The sequence below is a fragment of the Delphinus delphis genome, chromosome 3, assembly GCF_949987515.2.
Source record: "Delphinus delphis chromosome 3, mDelDel1.2, whole genome shotgun sequence".
Lineage (NCBI taxonomy): Eukaryota > Metazoa > Chordata > Mammalia > Artiodactyla > Delphinidae > Delphinus > Delphinus delphis.
The window spans coordinates 93,446,859-93,467,490 of record NC_082685.1 but is presented as its reverse complement, the minus strand read 5'-3'; the positions used below and the strand labels follow the sequence as shown (position 1 = coordinate 93,467,490).

Here is a 20,632-nt window from a genome sequence, read left to right as displayed (position 1 = left end):
TTCAAATTGCCAATTAGTCAAATTAAAAGCAAATAGTATAACAATGTTTAAAAAAACAAAAGTTCATTAGACAATACCCAGAGTGAGTGCCGGTTCCAGAAAACTTTACCTCTCACCAGGATTACTGAAATAGTCTTCTAACTTTTCTTCCTGCTTAAATTCTTGCCCACTACAGTAAATCCTCTGCACTGCAGCCAGAATGATCCTCTGCACTGCAGGCAGGGTGATCCATTAAAATTGCAAAAGTTTCTATTCACTGCTGTGTCTGTGTGTGGCACATTGCAGGTGCACAATAAATATGTGTGAAATGAATGAATGACATTAATTGACCCTTAAAAACCTCAGGTTGTAGGAAATGGCTAGGATATAGAGGAAGCTGCTTCTTTATGCTAAACAACTGGCACACACTTTATGAAGCTGGTTGACTTTAGGACTCCTTGCAACCTTTTAGCCCTCACCTAACCAGGGGTATTTGTCAGTGTTACTGCTTACTTTGCTTACTTTGCCTGACTGATTTGAGTCAAACTTGAAAACTTGAGTTTTCTTAGTTGTGATAATGCTTAAACTAATCTGATGTCAAAAACTGCTCCAATAAAGATTAGCTAAAGTCTTCAGTCATGAAAACGTAACTGTTCATAAATGATTTGGTCCCTTTCAAATCAGGTCACTACTGGTTTGTCAGAATAAGAAAGAAAAATTTTTATACACCATAGCAAATTTTAAGACAAAGATGTTTTTAACATTTTTTAGATTATCATGCTGATCCTGCTTAAAGAAAGAAAAGATGAATAAAACACTAAATGACAAAAAAAAACATCCCTTATCAATTTATATAATTATAAAGAAAAATTAAAAAAGAAAACTACCTTGAACTGAGAAAGTAATTCATCTCCTACAGTTAAAGGTCCTGGTTCATTTTCATGAGTTTCAGCCCTCTTCAAGATTTCATCTATATCCATTTCCTAAAATAAGAAAGAAATCTTTATTTTAAATATGCTTTATGTTTTAAAATAAATATACTTTACATTTATAGCTTAAAAAATGACACATTTTGAGACAAGTTTGTTTTACCTGGGGCTCTTGTTCTTCTCCCTCGGGCTCCTTAAAAAGTTCCTCAGCACCAAACTTTAAAATGGCTGATAACTCTTCTTTATTGAAAGGAGTAGAACTAAAATCAGGACAAACAAAAATACTTAACACTAACAGTCACAAATTTAACATTTACATAGCACTTCTATGAGTTATTGACATAGTCACCTTTACAACAGTTAATATGACATAGATAAGTGAAGCATTACTAGTATACTTATTTTAAAACTAAAGAACTTGAAGCTTAGGGTTTTCCCCCAAGATTACAAAACTAGAGTGGTGAAACCATGTACTGAATGTATGCCATTGACTAGAAATTAGCTCAGTGCTTTAAAAAATAACACTAAATATAGTACTTCAATGACCTGTTTACACTATGTAACATTTCAGAAAAATGAGTATAGTATGATTCTAAAAGGACTTTTTTTTTTAAGTAAAGTAACTACCTTGAGGGAGCAGAACCCGTGTGTAATACTGTCTTCCCAGTTGTGTCCATTCGTTGAATCACAAGATGATCTAAAACCATCTTCTTTTTGGCCCTTTCAAGAATATCCTCTTCAACTGATCCCTTTGTAACTAGACGATAAATGTTCACCTGTAAAGATACACACGATGAAACTTAAAGTGCAGTAAAAAGGATTCGTTTTGCTAATGTTAAATGCCCAAATATCGGTACACAGACTGATGTTCATCTGACGTAGAATTTTCACTGGTCAAAAGCAATATGAAAATTAAAAAATATAAAACTAAGTTTCTTCAGTTTAAAGACTGAGAGTATGTCCTTCCTTCTTACATTTTGGTTAATAGACTTTATTTGCTTCATTTTCTTTTTATAAAGGAATGACAGTAATTTTTAAATTATCTTTTAGCTGGGAAGGAGGGGGAATGGTAATAAACTTATGACAACCTTATACCAGTTCCCTTAATTCTGATTAATGTTTCATCATTCCAATAATCCAAAATTCCACAAATCACCTGCCAAGTTAATGATGAAGCCCTGCCATTGAAAAAAAAGAAAAAGTTTTCCAAAATAGACAAAAATTGATGTGTAGTAATTCTGCCCTACTTCTCAAAGTCAGTGGTTCTATATCAAACAATACCACCATATAGGGATATTATGAAAATTTATGGAAACATTTTTAGTTTTCAGTGATTAGGTGGGCTTACCAGCATTTAGAGCATAGGGACCTGGGATACCAGGCATTCTTCATTAAACTGGACATTTTGGCTCAATGAAAAATTATACTGTGCCTTTTGAGTCTTCCAAATGATTTTTAAAAACTGTTCTAAATTATCATGAGTCTAAATTATAACTGTTTTAATATAAACATGAAGCGTTTTTACAAAGTTACGATACACACTAATTTTTTCAGGATTGGAACTACTGTATAAATCAGTAGATAACTGGATATTGTATTATTTGCATCTTTATCAAAAGTTATTTCTAAACATTTATAGTATTGGGTCACCAATAAAACTCATCTGTATTAGTAACCTACAAGTACTCAGTTTGTAGTTGCTGCATGCAAATATTTAAAAGGAGGTCTTAGACTCCTTTGATCAGATTTAGAACCAACTACTACTAAAATAGCAAGTACATGAAGCACAGGAATCTTATATGTCACCAATAATGAAATAGTAAAGAATTTATCTCTTTAATAATAAAAATATATTTCATATGTATACCTATGTTTAAAAATTTTTGTTAACACAATGGTAAGAAATCTGTATTGCATTATTTTGTGATCTTATTTAGGTATTCATCCCAGAGTTCTACCACACAGCTTTCTATAGTATCTTGTCTTACTGGTTCTTTTCCTAATATGTATCCTCTATTTTCTATCCTGTATTAGAAAACGTGGTAGCCAAGGTCTTTAAGTAGTATAAGTGGAATGTTTAGTCTAGCCATGTGTTGAGGATTTCAATATAGGAGGTATCTTGTTCAGTGCAATTAATCACTTTTCTCCATCTCATTCATAATACAGGAATATGCTGTCTTTTCACATATACATTAGGCCCAGCTCACCTGTGAGAATATCCTATTTCCTCACTTTCTCATCTTTGACAGTCTATAATTTGTCTTGGCATGTTGTTATCCCTACTTCAAGTTTCCCTCTCTTTTATAAGAATTATATGAGTAAAACATTTTTTTCCTTTTATATTATGGATTTATTTTTCAGTAGAAAATATGAATGTTTAAAAGTAAATAAAACGTGCCTTTTTGTGCTACTTGCTCATATCTCCTACTTTGAAGAAGTCTGAGAACACTACTGTAGATGGAGGTAAATGAATTAAAAGTACAAGGACCAAGACATCAAAAGGATGACAGATGGTTTTTCTCAAGGGCTATTACAACTGTGCAAGACAGTTGTACAAAACTTATGAGAATGGCTTTTTTGCATGGAGAATCTTGTGAGCACATGGATAAAACACAGCCTAACAAAAAGGAAGCAATGTACTAAGCAAAACTCTTTCAATAGTTAAAATAAGTATATGAAGACATTTTAAAGTTTATATACTGAATGAAGAACATTGTATTCTATAGCTGTAAACTGAATTATGATCAAAAGAGAGTGCACGATCTTATTTAGGCATAGTTTTCTCAGTTCTGTCAGAATTTCCAGGTGATTCTGGTAAATCTGAGTTCCTCAGTACGCTATCTGTTCAATAGCAATATGACTGTTCCAACAATCTTACCAGAAGGATAAACCAAAATCACTTCTAAACACTGATCATAAAAAAGATTCTAAAAGAGTAAAATAGGGCTTCCCTGATGGTGCTAGAATCCACCTGCCACCGCAGGGGAAATGGGTTCAATCGCTGGTCCGGGAAGATCCCACATGCCACGGAGCAACTAAGACCATGCATCACAACTACCGAGCCTGTGCTCTAGAGCCTGCGAGCCACAACTACTGAAGCCCGTGTGCCTAGAGCCTGTGCTCTGCAGCAAGAGAAGCCACCGCAATGAGAAGCCTGCGCACCGCAATGAAGTGTAGCCCCCACTTGCCACAACTAGAGAAAGCCTGTGTGCAGCAACGAAGACCCAACACAGCCAAAAGTAAATAAATAAAATAAATTTATTTTTTAAAAACTTTAAAAAAATAAAAATAAAAGAGTAAAATAAGGAGAATAAAAAAATACCTGTTTCTTTTGCCCAATTCGATGAGCTCTAGCCTGTGCCTGAAGATCATTTTGTGGATTCCAATCAGAATCAAATATAACAACAGTGTCAGCTGAGGCTAAGTTAATTCCTAAACCTCCAGCTCTTGTGGAAAGCAAAAAGCAGAAATCCTGTAAGGAATTACAAATAGGCACAATTTTAAATTTTTCTAAACTGGGACTGTGAATAATCAATGTGAGACTTTTACAATTGAATTTCTGAATTTAAAAAGTATTTTACCAATAAAACTGAAAGGTAGTTTTAAAAATTACTAATAAAATATATAAACATCTAGCAAAACCAATCAACAAGACTCCAAAATACAAATATATATATATGGGAATAATAAACAATTCATAAAGAATTCTAAATCAAAGTGGGCTAATTTATTTGGAAGCAAATCTAACTGTCCTATATTGTAATAGTATTGATACAAAAGGGTAAAATTTCTCAGATTTAACACAGAATACTGATTTAAAAAGCTCACTTGCAAATCGAAACTGGCTACCACCAATAAAAAACTACAAGTTATGTATGACTAAAATAATGACTAAAACAATTTATTTACAATTTTGAAAGCATTCATACCTCTGATCCTTCAGCATTAAAATGATCTAGAGCTTGTTTCCTCAGCTCTCCTTTTATTGATCCATCTAATCTCTGGAATAAAACATTAAAATACTGCATTGTAACAGAATCAAAACTTTAAAAAGGAATTAAAATCAATTATGAAATTAAGTATGAAAATGCAGCATCGCTTTTGCTAACACTAGAAGGTACTTATAGGTAGGAAAGCAATGCCCAGGAATTCTATCTCCAGAATCTGTGCTCTTAACCACTGGAACTACTTTCGCTAAGAGTAAATAATAGCACTGGCTGTCATTTTACCTGAGACCCACCATAAGAATACATTTTACATGTGAATGAAGTATACAGCTATATGCCCAAAGCAAGTTTCATGACACAATGTACTGTGATATACCCTCATTATTTTATGATTAAAAAAAAAAAAGTTGGTACAACCCATTAAACTGATTCCCAGATCCATTAATGGGTTACAGCCCACAGTTTAAAAAACAGTCCAGTGTGGTTATGGACCAACACATTGACGTCGCCTGAGAACTTAGAAATGCAAATTACTGAGACCCATTTCAGACCTACTGAATCAAAAACTGTGAGAGAGGGATCCAACAAAAGCCCTCTGTTTTAAAGTATGAGAATCACTGATTTGGGGCACCATGGCTCTAGATGAATAGCCCACATTTGAGTATACTGAGTATTCATGGGTGCCTTGGGCAAGTAATTTGCCTTTTTCTCCTTGTAAGTTTCCTTCTCACTAAATGGACATAGGAAGTAGTGTACTTCCTTCATACAGAGGATTCAGTTAGAGAACATAGTAAAACACTTAGCACAGTGTCTGACATATTGAGTGTTTACTAAATATTACCTAAACAAGAATGTCCAAAATCAAAAAAGTTTTTAAAGTATTATGTTTCTTTTTCACTAAAAATTACAATTAGTAAAACCTTTCACTCTTTCTACTTTTTCCCCTAAATGACTACATGTATCTCAATCAAGTTTATATCACCCAACACCTGCTCTTCATAGCACTTACCAGAGTTGTAACATTACATTTGTAATTACCTACTTAATGGCTATCTCCCACACCAGATTGTAAGCTCCAACAGAGCAGGGATTATGTGTATTGAGGTTCATCATTATAATTCTACTTCTATTTTACTGCCTGTACTAAATATACATCATTTATTAGCTGTATATGCTATGTGTTCGCTATGTTCCAGGTACTGTTCATAAAATTGCTCTAAGGACTAAAGTAAAGTGCTAAGACTGACTCTAATATTAAACACTCATTCATATTAGCTGTAATTATATTGAATGAATTTCAAAATAAATATTGAATAGACGAAATATAAGCCCATTTTGGTCTTTGGTATATTTTCTAAAGTCATGTAAGTTTTACTCAGCAAACTATGCATTAGAATAACTATGAGCTCATAATCTTCAGAATCTGCAACAGTCCTGGCAACATTCACAAGAACTGCTCTCTCTTATCCTTCCTAAGACTAAAGCCTAATACATAAGGCTGCCCCTTAGGATTTGAACACAGGAGAGGAATACAAACTTAAAAGAAAGACTGCTTTGCTATAAGGTCAAGAAGAAAAAAAAAAAGAATGACAAAAATTTTTTTAACAGATCTATTTTCTTAAACAGAGTATGATTTATATAAAATCTATTCTTCATTTACAAAAGAATTTCAAAGGTAATTTTGTAGAACACGCCCAGGAATTAGATGAAATTTAAATCAACCAAAAAGACAAAATGAAATGCTTACTTGAAAGGGGAATTGACGATACTTCAAATATTCTGCAAGTATATCTAACATCCGCACCATTTGAGAAAAAATAAGAACTCTATTGCCTCGCTCTCTTAGGCGAATTAACAGTTTGTCAAGAAGAATTAATTTTCCGCTACTACGGATTAAGTGCTATAAGGAAACAATAAATTACAACTGTTATGACGCGTTAAAAGAACTATATCAAATGAAATAAATGCCCAACAACACCTGTTTCTTTAATTATTTTAAATTGAGATTTTAAATTTTCATAATGTTGGAAAGTTTATTTCAGTTTTTGAAATTTTCTAGAAGCTTTATCAATTTGCTCTATGTCTTAAGCTAAATTTTCCTTGCCATTTAGCACCTAGGTTTTTGCTGTATTTTCTGGAGACAAAAAAACAAAAGCACTGTTTCACTCTATTTGCCAGTTATTACACCATTTCTCCAAAAATCTTAGCTGAAAAACAATACACTGAAAGAAGCAACAACTAAGTAATCAAAGGTCTTGAAAGAGTGCGAAAATGTATTCTAATTTATATGTATAAGTCACTGATAGCACTTCAAAGCACTACTATGGCTGGATGACAATTGTGCCTTCTTCACACTCTTCATTTGTCTTCCAGAAGTGATAGGAAATGTAAGATCTAAGGTCCAGATGCCCTTCTTAAGACTACCATTTGCCATGTCACGAATTCAGCACAATCACTATTAGTGAATTTTTTCCACAATGAAAAATACACTAAGGGGTTTTTGCTGGATAAAGTGCGACAGTCCATGGTTAGAGAGATTTGTTTTTAGAAAAATGATCAAAATGATTAAATGGATAAATTATAATTTTAAAATCTTTTTATAAAGACTAAAAAATAAGCAGCACCATTATTTAAATATACCATTAACCAAAGAGAACTTCTAGCCAATATATTAAAGCACTGTGCCATTTTCAGTTAAAACTGAAATAAACCTTTCTAGAATTTTGCTTTACCACAAAGTTATAAAATTTTTAAATTCTTACTTGTAAGGCCTCCTGTTTATTATAGAATTCATTATTATCTGGTGGTTTAATGAGGTAGCAATGGTTACAACATTTCTTTAGCTCCATCATAATATTCAAAAAGCCTGAGGTACTGCCCTTGGAACCTTTGCTGAGGGCTTTGTAATTCCTAGTTAATATCCATCTGTTTAGAAAAATGATTATGAAAATGATGTAGCAGAACAATTATCAGGATGAATTCTAAAACCATAAAAAATCAATTAAGTACCAAAGCAAAACTGCACCATTAAGAAGTTCAACTGCATATACAATGGACCAAACTCTGTTCACAAGACTACTGAACCTCATTCATAAGACTCATGAGAACACATAACTTCTTATCCGAACCATTAACTATACAAAGTAAAGGCTTAACATAACATAGTGAATATAGTATATTAATCCCTTACCCCAAAAATTTATTTTTAAAATGGTCAACTGTATTATCTATCTTAACCTTCCTACAAATTTCACTATCCTGGGTACCTAATACGTCATGAGGATATCTGGTTTAGCCCCACTGCCTTCTCTAAATTACAGTTACACAATACACATGCGACTTAGAGAAAAATTGTGATTACTTTATTACTGCAAATTATACATAACATTTCCTCTCACCATGATCTAACTTGACTAATATCTTTTATTTTCTTCCTTTTTACAAAGTTAGTCTTCGAAGGGACTTGAAACAATTATATCTGATTTGCCTCAAAATGACAGGAAATAGGGGAAGTGGGGGTGGCTAGAGATAAAATAAGACTGGCTATGAGCTGAAAACCAAGCTGAGTGATGGAGTTTAATATATTACCCTATTCTGCATATGTTTGAAATTTTCCATAATAAAAATGTGAAATTTATATAATAAGTGTATTTTTTAAGTGGATGACACAGATTTGTCATAAAATATGTTTCTGAGAATTCAAATGCATGTAGCAGTGCATTTTATGCAATTAAATGTTTAAACAGATATTAGGACACATATTTCTTTTTGATTCTTTGAAGTGTTACTATATAGATCCAACATACATAATTTATACAAAATATGATTATTAACATTCTTCAAAAAGCAGGGGAAGCCTAAAATTTTGTTCTAAGTTTGTTTTTCTGGCTTCTACTTCTATCTGTCAATTATATAATCATCATAATTACATAATAATGCCTTGGTATCATGGCAATCCTAACACTTAAAAAGAAACCCTCCATAATGTAACAGTATGAAATAGAGAAAAACAATTAATGATGTGTTATAAGATGCATTATTTAGTCTTATGTCACCCATGATCTTGGACATGCCATTAAATCTCTCTGCCTCAATCAATATTCCAATGAATAAACCCATTCTAAAATTCAAGAATTGTTACTGCTCTAAGACCCAAATGGGGCTGGGGGGCACCTGGATGAGAAAAGGACAGGGATTATATACAATTAAATGTTCAGAACATGTGCTCTGTTTACAGCTTACTTGTAATATTGTTTCTGTAAAGCACTCATTTCCATTCTTAAAATCTGTTCAACCTTGGCAGGAAGAGATTTTTCCACATCTTTCTTAACCCTGCGTAACAGAAATGGCTCAAGCTCCTTGTGGAGGCTTGCATAACCATATTCTCTGCCTTTGCCATGTTCTTCTTCAAAATCTTCCCAGGAAGAAAACCTTAAAAATTTAAGCAAATGGAAGAATCACTAAAAGAAGTCAAATTGCATTTGAGATTTTTCAGGATAGTCAGATGTAAACAAAGTACAGATTTTTAGGAAAAAAAAAATTAGCTAAAATGAATCACTTCTAATAACTATCTTTCCAAGAAATCTATTGTATATCTATATAGAGGTAAAATATAAGTTGTTTTATAAATAATTTTTGACTTTCCTTGAGTTAAATAAAGGTGAAATATTTTCAAATACGGGAGTAATTATCAGTAAAATATTTCTCAAAGAAAGTTCTGAATCTATTCAAAGAAAATATGTATGTGAACTTGGACGAGTTGTTTACCCTTACTTATTCTGGTCTCCCTCATTTAGAAAATGGAATTTTCTAAGAGCACCTTGTTACTGTTGTTACTGCTACTGTTAAGTACTAAGAATGATACTATTTCCATTTTTTAAGCAAGGTATATTTTGAACCCAGGCAAAATCAACTGTTGTAATTTATGTGGCTCAAGCTTATTTACAAAATTGGAAAATTAAAGTATTATTTCAAACATGAAATATTCCATCCCATTTCCATTTCTTTTCTTCTTAATAATCCCTGGTCCAATGTTTGGGACAATAAAACCTCCTTCTGACCTTATTACCTACACTAATTATTTTCCTGCTAAACTTAGCATACAAAACTAACAGTAACATTGTATATCTCAATTTATCTTACTTTTCTGGCATAATGAAATGTAGCAAAGACCAGAGCTCTTTGAGGGAGTTTTGCAGAGGAGTTCCAGTGATAAGGAGACGGTGATTGGACTTAAAATCTATTAAAGTTTTATACAGAAGAGAATCATCATTCTTTAATCGATGTGCTTCATCTACACCTATAAATGCCCAATTTAGGCCTCCAAGGAATGCCTTAAAATGAACAGAAAAACATAGTTAATATTTCGAGAGAAACATTAAAATGGGGCAAATTTAAAAACAAACCTATATCTAATATTCAGATAAAAATTATGTATTATTCTAAGATTTATTGGAATCCTCAAATCAAGTAACTCAACATGCAAAATAAAGTTCCTTCCATGACTAACTGAGCCATTAGAAAAACAAAGTATAATATAATAAAATGAAAGTTTTTTTTACCAGCTTACATATTGAAAATAAAACTATAGTATCATTTAAAAATTTTACAGAAGATTTTTAAGCCTAAGCCCAGTAGAAACCTCTATTAATGTTAATTTGGAGAAAATATATTTGGAACAGTGTCTTACTCCAAGTGTAGTTATAATTTACTGTATAATTTTTATGAATTGTATATCTCCAATAATATAAACGTGGGTCTCTGACTTAAAACAGAGACAAACCTGATTCTGCTACTTAATAGTTGCATGACCTTAGGCAAGTTCATTAACTTCCTTGAGAATTGACTTTTCTTCACAATAGGGACAGCAATATATTATAAAATAATTATGAAGAATTAAATAATAGGTATAAAGCATTTACCCAGTGGTAGCATAATCCTGTTAAGTATCTTCCTCCTCTTTAAAGACTTCACAAATCAACAGACACTACACCAAACTAGTTTCATATTCTTTGGCTTGTTTTTACAACACTTTAAAAATGTAAAAATCATTCTTACTTCAAGGATCATAAAAAAAATAAACAGATAAGCAGATTTGACTCACAGGCTTTAATTTGCTGACCCTTGATTTAAGTTATCTTCTCATCCTATCCACAACATATGGTAAAGGAAAAACTGATGTATACCAAACAGAGAAACACAGATAATACACACCTTATCCTTCAATAAGATTTCATAAGTTGTTAACAGTATATTAAACTTTAACCGTTTGGTCTGGGGATGCATCCATTCATGAGTTCTTATCTATCAAGAAATTTCAAAGACAATTTTAAGACAAACGGTAAAAAAAAAGTATACTGTTACTTGAATATCTAAAATAAAATCCATTCAAAATACACAAAAAACTATGTCTATATGTTTAGGTAATAAAATAATTTTAACCATTCTTTATATAGTCCAACAAGCTACATTGATCTTATCATAAATAAAATATAAATACTCCAGCATATCAAAACCTTCTATAAAAAAAGACACATTTTTAATATACACTTTTTACTGAAGGAAGTTCTCATTTGACGAAACACAAATGATTTTTTTTTTTTGAGGATGAAATATTATGTCTGGGGTTTGCTTCACAATAACTGGGGGGAAAGTACCATGTAGAGGTACAGATGAAACAAAACTGGCAGGAGTTAAAATTGTGAAGTTGGACCTATGCACATGGTAATTTATTATACTCTTCTGTAGGCTTTCATGTATATTTGAAACTTTCAATAAGGCAGGAAAAAATAAATATAAAGTAACACTAAACCAAAAATTAATTTTTATTAAGCCAGTCAAACACGTATTGAATCTTACTGTGTGGCAAGCTTAATGCTAGAAACTAAGACTTTATAAAGACAAATCAAGATGTGTCCTAAAGACACGTTTGTCTAAATTTCTAAATTTGTGACGAACAACTTACCATGTTTCTGCTGTTGATGTCACCTAAATAAACCACAGCATTCATTTGAGAAGCCCATGTTTGAATCTCCCTTTGCCAGGAAGTGAGAGTGGAGAGTGGTACTACTAATAGAAAAGGTCCATATAATTGGTGTTCATGAAACAAATAGTTCAGAAATGAGATCGTCTGTATTGTTTTTCCAAGGCCCATTTCATCAGCGAGTATGCAACTATTTCCTCTACAAAGTTAAAAACAAAAATCATGTATGCAATAGATTCAAATTTACAAGAAACCTTTTTACATAATCCATGTACAAGTTTATATGAAGTTAAATAAGATGAATCTGATAGTATTATGTATAATATGCCACTTATATTAACTATAAATAATAAATGTCAAGGCCATTATAATAGTGTAAGAGAAGAGTTTATCATTTTAGACCAGAAGCAGCTAAAAGATTAACAGCATTACCTATAATCAGATATGTAGACAAGAACACAACCCATCACAAGTGGTAGAGCCCAGATAAACTACAGCTATGGTAGTTTTTTTAAAAAATTGCACCTCAGTCACCTCTATTGCCAAGAACAGAGTAGGGGACATAGGAGAGAGGAAAGAAAAATAGAGGCCTAAATGGATATTAGAAATAACTGGAAGAGAAATAGTCCAGAACTACTGTGAAACAGAATGTATACATATTCTGATTTCAATTTCAATAAAAATTTATTTAAATACTGCAACGATCAAAAGGTTCTTTCTTCTTAATATGTAATAAGTACTGTTTATATAATTGGAAATTCAAAGACCTGCATATAAACACCAAAGGGTCTTATTCTTTACATTGGTAGAAATCTTTTCCAAACCCTGTATTTGTAAAACTTTTACCCTCTATAATAGACAATTCAAAATATACTTACTTGACCCAAGAGTGAGCAAGCCAATTTAAACCATTCAGTTGATAATCTCTTAATTCTAATCCCTCATGTCCTCCAATATAGGATGGCTGCTTCTTCAGGGCTACAAATCTTGGCCTTTGTTTTAAAACCTTTAGTAGAAATAAATGTTAATATGAAGAATTCTTAAACATAAGAAATCATATTAAAAGATGAAGATCTTTTATCTTTTACCATAAATTTTAAAATTTCATTTCAAATCATCAAGCCCAGAAATTCCATGACTCAAAATATATCTGAGGATTCAGTCAAAGAAGACTGTTTTCTATTACTGTAACAATGTAAAGTAAAATATTTTGCTCTCTTTTGTGAATAAAATGATAGATAAGTTCTTACTGAAATACTTGGGTCTCACATGTTTCACAAGCAAAAGCTATGTTAAACTCATTCATTTAACCATTGCTCCAGCACTGACCTAGAAATAAACCATAAAACTGGTTTAACTTCCCATTTGATTTCTGATTTCTAAATTACCATTATGAATTTAATTCCATCTTGTAATAAGAAAACAAATTCTAGTAGTACAGACCCCAAACTATTACTAATAGTAATTTTAAGTACAAAGATATTATATTAGGCAAGGTAGTCCTGGATACTTTCTTATGGGGACATCCCTCTTTTCCTACCATCACGGAAAATATTCACTACTTTTTAATAAATAAATAAATAAACAAACAAATAAATTTATTTATTTATTTATTTATGGCTGCATTGGGCCTTCATTGCTGTGTGTGGGCTTTCTCTACTTGTGGCAAGCGGGGGCTACTCTTCATTGCGGTGCACGGGCTTCTCATTGTGGTGGCTTCTCTTGTTGTGGAGCGCGGGCTCTAGGCACACAGACTTCAGTAGTTGTGGCAGGTGGGCTCAGTAGTTGTGGCTCACGGGCTCTAGAGCACAGGCTCAGTAGTTGTGGCGCATGGGCTTAGCTGCTCCGTGGCCTGTGGGATCTTCCTGGTCCAGGGCTCGAACCTGTGTCCCCTGCATTGGCAGGCGGATTCTTAACCACTGCGCCACCAGGGAAGTCCTTCACTACCTTTTAAATCAAGCATATACATCTAGTTTCCAAGGAATTTTCCCTTTTTGATCTCCCTAACCCACTCCCCACAACTACCACCACCAATTTATTATCTTTCTGATACAGATTCACTCAACAAGGCTAAAAGTGCCACATGTAAGATGGAATAGCAATTACAGGAACATCATTTCCTGTAAGACCTACCATCCAAGCAGTTCTCTCCTTTAGCCTATGTGAAATCAGGATCCAACTCTCTATGTAGGCTTGTAATATTTATGATGCATAAATATATTTTCAATAATTAAAAATGGCAAACAATACTTACTTTGCAGTCTTTAAAAGGAGTAGTTTTTGACTGATTCCTGCTGAAATACTCATCTATGCACGCCTGAAACTTTTTGGAAATGAGAGCTCCATCTTCCCAGCTGCACTCTGAGTACGGAAGGCCCTGCCATTTGCAATAATAATCAGGATAGCCAGCAGCTGACTTTTGATTTGAATGAGCTGTGAGATAAATCAGGTATTTATTTTACTTTTTACACTGAATCTTATCCAAGGAATAATTCTTGGTTAAAAGCTATACAAGTAAAAATTAGCCAGCTGATTTACAATGCTCTATTATTATTATTTTTATTTTTTTTGTGGTATGCGGGCCTCTCACTGTTGTGGCCCCTCCCGTTGCGCAGGCTCAGCGGCCATGGCTCACGGGCCCAGCCACTCCGCGGCATGTGGGATCTTCCCGGACCGGGGCACGAACCCGTGTCCCCTGCATTGGCAGGCGGACTCTCAACCACTGCACCACCAGGGAAGCCCCTATTATTACAGTAAGAGCAAGCTACTGTATTTGATGTGTAAGCAGTAAATTTAAGATTTTTTTCAGATGACTTCAAGCATGGAAAGATAAATGTTTAATTAGAATCATTTATTACTAACCAATTATTCGCTCCACTATTTGATACTGCTTATGGAGATCATCTGTAAGTTCTTGCTGGCAATTATAATATTCCACATCTTCTGGAGAAGCATTTTTCAACCTGAAAGATTATTAATCCAAGAACAGACTTAAAAATCTCCCCCAATAACCCATCCCCCAAACACCATCTGTAGCACAAAATCTCCCATTTTGCCACTCATCATGTGAATCAGTTTGAATAATGAAGAAACTGAAAAAGAAATAAAGTTAAGCATCATTAATTTTTAACTCTAATATAAAACATACCATCTTTTTGTTTCCTGATCTTTTTTCTTATAATTATCTAATTTTTTCATTCCTCTAACATTCTGCTGCTTAAGGGTTTCTTCTGTCTCCCAAGTATTGTGGATATGTGACCATCCTTTCCATTTAATTAAATACTGGATCTCTCCTGGTTCCTTGTTTTTTTCAAATCCTGCATTTGGGTCACCATCTGCTTCAACTGCATAGATGGTTGTAGTAGCACCAGTAGCTGAAAAAAAAAGCACAAATACATTCCATATAATTCTGTTATAGAAGCATTTCAACTCAAAAATTCAAGAATATAAATAGAAAAATATATGCTCTTTTAAATAAAAAACAGGGTGTAAGAATTTATGGGAAATTATATTACACATTTATAAAAGAAACTCTGAATTCTAGAACAGAAAGATTATCTAATTTAATTCCCTCGGTTTTAAAATTAGAAAAAAAAGGTCAGAAGGACAGCAGCTCACATGAGATCATACAGCAATATATGATAACTGACGACTGAAACATTAATAATTGGAAATTAAAATAACTAAAAATCATCTTTGAAAACTACATTTCCAAAATCACTATGTGGAAAAGATATCTGCACCCCCATGTTCACTGTAGCATTACTTATAATAGCTAAGACACTTTGGAAAGAGCGTAAGTGTCCCTTGACAAATAACTGGATTTAAAAAAACGTGATACATACATATACATATACATGTACATATACATATATTATTATATACATATATTACATATATACATATACATATAATACATATATTACATATACATATATTAAGACATATTTTATATATACATATATTAAGACATATTTTAATATATGTCTTAATATATTAAGACATATATTTTATGTCTTAAAAAAACTGAAAGGAAAAAAATGTACGTCAAGGTAATTAAAAAGTAACTTACATATTTGAGATAGAAGAAAGAAGTTTTAAACCAAACCATATGTCAAATTGAAAATACTTTAAAAACAACCATTTATTTAGGCATGGTAACAGAAAAACTCAAACGCACAGGTTAAAAATTCCCTAATATCCGCAACGTATGATGAGATCAAATGGATACTTCCTGGGAAGAAAATATTCAGGCTAAGCAAAGTATATTTTATAGCAAATAAGAAAAAAATCCACCCTCTTGGCTTTCAAAGTTGAAAAACCTTCAAGAAATACTTTACTCTAATAAATATTACTGAAACAACCAAAAAATAAATGTTTTTTAAAAAACTACCTCCTTTTCTCCCAATCCGACAATCCATAAACCGTTCTATTGTTTCAAATTCCTCTTCCTCGGGTTGAGGAACATCCTCTCCACAGACTTCAAGTAGGTCATCAGAATCTGTTTTCATTTCTTCGTCTTCCTTATAGCTAATATTGACAGTTGCTTGTCGACGAGAGCTTCTTTTATCATTATCATAGTCTTCTTCATCCTCCTCCTCCTCCTCAGATGAATCAATCTGTCTCTTTTTTTGTCCAATAATCTTTTTTCCATTTTTTGACTTAGATCTAGTGAAGACCAGGGGAGAGAGGTGTTTTACAGAAATACTGGCATAAAAACAAGATTTGAGAAACTGTGAGAAAAAGAACGAATACCTTCTATAACCAACAATTTTCAGAATCAAACCAAGAACATACTATGCTTACCTATTTTGAGGTTTTCTACTTCTAACTTTGTTTTTTGGCTCATAATCAGATTCTGTTTCATCACAACTACTTTTATCTCTTTCTTCTTCAGATTCTGAATCTGAACCAGACTGAGATGGAGATCCTGACCCAGACATCTGCCAATCTTCACTGTATGTAAAATATATAAAGGATGTTATTCATACTTATCATATTGCAAATTATGTCTGATAAGATATAAAAATAATCAGGCTAAATTACATTCCAGCTGATATCAAAAATATTGCTTTCACCATTATAAAAATATTCAAATGTCTATAGAATAAGAAAAATGTTAGAAAATATTCTTCATAGGTTTCTCCAACTCCATAGTTTTCTGTTAATTATTTAGTTATACCTCAATGAAAGGCAAATTAAGTGGATCTATTTTGATTATTAGTATAGATGAAAACACAGTATGCTAATTTGAAGAGTCACAGTGTTTAATTTTGAAAACCTTGTATAATTATTATACTTGCCATTTCAAAAAGAGATTCTAATCCCTTTAATTTTCTGGAGATTGTGACTTTTAAAAACATACTCTTCAAAAATGGTTTTTAAAATACAACACATTCATCAAGAAGCTTAAAATAAGGTATCAGAAAATGCAAAAACAAACAAAAAATTCCATCTTAACCAACATTCAATTATTACCTTAACTTTATTACTATTTTTAGTCTATTTAATTCCAATTTACATGTAAAGAAAAAAATATTGGATGCACTATTAATATTCTGCTATAATATAAACTTCAAATGAAAGATACACATTAAGTTCTTACATATACACTACATCCTGTCTCACAGCTGCTGTGCTACTCCATTGCTCTGCATGGCTTGCATCAATTATGACTGTGTTAGGGGTTACAAAAGCAAGCACACATGATAAAATTTGGTTTATGATAAAAAACATAATAGAGAAGCTAATTTTTTTATCTTGAGATTTTTTTTCAGAGTTTGCACATTAGACAATAGCAACAGCCAGCATATATGAAAGTCTCCGTTTTACATTTTTATAATAAATATTATGATTTTTATATCCAACCAAATCTATCCATCATCCCAAATTACTTTTGTTTTAAAATATTCTTGCTTGCACCCATGCTAAGTTCAGAAATTACTAACTCAGTGGAAGAGTTACAGTTGATGAGACACAGTAGTTGAAAATACACTTAGTAAAACAGAAGACAGATATGAAGAAATCAGCCAGAATGTAGCATAGCAATAAAAGGATAAAAAACATGATACAGTAAGATTCATGGATAGGATGGATGATCCAACAAATATATACAATAGATATGATCCAGTAAGACAGATACAATATATATCTATTAACTGTAGTAACAGAGAAGATTTACAGAATGGGAAAGAGAAAATGCCTAGAGATACAATGACTGAATTTTCAGAAACTAGTAAAACTCATGAATCTTCACATTAAAGAAGCATAAAATAAAGTGCATAAAGTGGGATAAATAACAAATCCAAAGCTGGATGCACCAAAGTGAAAGTGCAGAATACCCAAGACAAAGAGAAAAATAAGAGACAAGACAATGGAACAATGAGAAACAAGAGGAAAAAAAACTCAGACCATCTAAAATATCGGAACTGAGATCTGAGGTACTCTTAACACTTCCTGGGTCAAGATCTTTAAGAAATTACAGTGAGTTTCTAAATGAGTTCTACAGAAGAAGTAAATTTCATGTGCAGATAAATAGTAAGGATAGCTATTAACATCAGAATCACCTAAAATCTATCATCTGTTGGTCCCTACACTCCTATATAGGTTTCTCAAGTTATCAAGATTTTCTGATATTGTGACTAAGAAGATCTTTGAAGTTTAAAAATATATAGAGGAGAGGGGTTATAGGAGATAAACAAATGGTACAAAAAACTCAGGTTGTCACAGAAAGATAAAAGTTAAAAATTAATGGTTTAAATTAACCTAATAAAATGCCATGAACCAAGAAGTTCACTTTTGGCAACAATTGTTCATAAAGGAAGAAATACAAAATCATTAGGATTTTCTTGATATAAAAGTAATCAGTTGAACAAAACGGCATACTCTTTATGCTTTTTCCTTTTGACCTCACTCGATGAGTCATCAGAATCTTCACTGCTAGAAGAATCCTGTAGAGAAAAATATATAAAGTTAATGTTATTAATGATTAGAATTTAACCATAATACATTTTTATTACTTTTATTAACTTTTTATTACTTTACTACTTTTTATTAACATTCACTTTAATAATAAAGGCTCTTTTTTCATGTTATGTTTATACCATTAATTAGCACATAAAGTAATTAATAACATTTTTATTGCAAATATGTAACAGCCAGTGAAATTAGGTAAACATCACAATGCCAGCATTTTGTATAAAATCTTATAATCTATTGGCTCTGAAGACTATTACTGTTGCCTAGTATGGCCTCAAAAAGGAATCCTAATTGTTGGTATGTCAAATTTTCATTTAATATTTTTCTTCCTCATCAGGCAGTTTTTGATATACAAATATTCCCCACTCTTTGAAAGTTCAATTTCTACCACTTCACTTTTACAAAAAACCTTCATTGGTACCTGTTTTCACTAACTGAAAAAAATCCAAAGAGAATTTTTACTTTTACAAAAACCGGCAAAAAGCAAAAACAGCATTCAGCATTTGTTTTGCAGAGAGCTGTTATAGAGGCATCAAGGATGTGGAGCAGCAAGAACAGCACCTCCAAGCTCCTTCCCTGGGAACTACACTCTGCATCTCAGCACTAGCTGCCATAATTCTGAACTGTGTCTGTGAGCATCTGTGCTTTATCTCCGTTTATTCTGCACAACAGTTAGCAAGATGTGTCCTAAGGAAACAGCTTCTTTGCTTTATACCATTTGGATTAGGAAAGGAACACTCTACTTTCGGATAGTTGGGGAAACCTACAGTTCTTCCTGAATGTCTTTGTGCAAACATACCTGCATGTGTGCTCATGTGCACACAGGAACTACATTGTTTACAGTTGCAGCCTATTCTTTTAAAAACATGTTGAGAATTCTCTTATTAATGTTCTGTACAAATATGATCTAACAGTATGGTATTTCTTCATATATGTGAGTGCATACATGTGTGTGTTTGCGTATGTGTATTTTCCTAGTATTCATATTTAGTTTATTCTAGTTTTGCTGTGATAAGCAAATGCACACAAATTTCTGTTGTTTGTTTTAGAAACAAGAGGAAATTTGGATAAAAATATGTCTACATTTCAAGGCTATTGATACACATATTTAAATTTAGTTATTTTCCTATCCTTTTAAAACCCTTACTGTTTCTAGTAATTTCATAAATAGCTACCTAAATGATTACATATCATGTCTACTTTTCAGATAAGAGTTTTCACAATGAAAACTCACCTCTTCTGATCCACTATTAGATGAAGCTTGATGTTGCTGCTGCTGCTGCTTCTTGAGCATTGCAGATCTCTGAACAGCCAGAATACTAGGGCTAGATTTCCAAAACTATAATAGAAATATAAACAAGTGAAGAACAAAGTTTTGAGAAAACTGGAAAAAGGTTAATTTATTGAAAAGTAGTACCAACATTTTCACTGCCTCCAAATAATAAATTAAGACTATTTTTCTTACATTATACATAATACAATATTACTGCAATATAATTAAAATAAAATGCTGAGCTTTAGTTGTATATGAATAATTTATGGTGTTTTGAGTTTCACAGACAATCAATCAATATGTTCTTTGGTATTAAGATTATTATTTTCAAAAAAGATGTGATAATATACGACACCAGTGCTACTCAAAGTGCGGCTGCTATTTTTTTTAATTGGTGTGAGGTGAAGATGAAGAGCTTGAGTCAGAATGCAAATCAACTAAGCACAGTTTTAGTTCAACTGACTTTTTGTTTTTGTTTGTTTTTGGTAGCAAGACTTCCTGAATGCAGGAAGATGTATGTATATTCTGGCCCAAGCATCTTATC

The 20,632-nt window shown here is 32.3% G+C and overlaps 1 protein-coding gene across 4 annotated transcripts in view; it reads right to left on the bottom strand.

The window, feature by feature from the left end:
• Nucleotides 1-20,632, bottom strand: part of CHD1 (chromodomain helicase DNA binding protein 1) — an 82,350-nt gene that overhangs the window by 31,154 nt on the left and 30,564 nt on the right. For all 4 annotated transcript variants that reach the window (XM_060009108.1, XM_060009109.1, XM_060009106.1 and 1 more), the window contains exons 4-22: nucleotides 20,050-20,154; nucleotides 18,723-18,787; nucleotides 16,644-16,793; nucleotides 16,231-16,505; nucleotides 14,986-15,211; nucleotides 14,700-14,800; nucleotides 14,092-14,270; nucleotides 12,716-12,843; nucleotides 11,820-12,036; nucleotides 11,069-11,158; nucleotides 9,998-10,188; nucleotides 9,098-9,286; nucleotides 7,618-7,780; nucleotides 6,603-6,755; nucleotides 4,838-4,909; nucleotides 4,231-4,380; nucleotides 1,536-1,684; nucleotides 1,072-1,168; nucleotides 867-962 (exon numbers count right to left, since the gene is read on the bottom strand). In XM_060009108.1, the coding sequence (XP_059865091.1) occupies nucleotides 867-962; nucleotides 1,072-1,168; nucleotides 1,536-1,684; nucleotides 4,231-4,380; nucleotides 4,838-4,909; nucleotides 6,603-6,755; nucleotides 7,618-7,780; nucleotides 9,098-9,286; nucleotides 9,998-10,188; nucleotides 11,069-11,158; nucleotides 11,820-12,036; nucleotides 12,716-12,843; nucleotides 14,092-14,270; nucleotides 14,700-14,800; nucleotides 14,986-15,211; nucleotides 16,231-16,505; nucleotides 16,644-16,793; nucleotides 18,723-18,787; nucleotides 20,050-20,154 (2,796 nt within the window). The remainder of the gene's footprint in view (nucleotides 1-866; nucleotides 963-1,071; nucleotides 1,169-1,535; nucleotides 1,685-4,230; nucleotides 4,381-4,837; nucleotides 4,910-6,602; nucleotides 6,756-7,617; nucleotides 7,781-9,097; nucleotides 9,287-9,997; nucleotides 10,189-11,068; nucleotides 11,159-11,819; nucleotides 12,037-12,715; nucleotides 12,844-14,091; nucleotides 14,271-14,699; nucleotides 14,801-14,985; nucleotides 15,212-16,230; nucleotides 16,506-16,643; nucleotides 16,794-18,722; nucleotides 18,788-20,049; nucleotides 20,155-20,632) is intronic.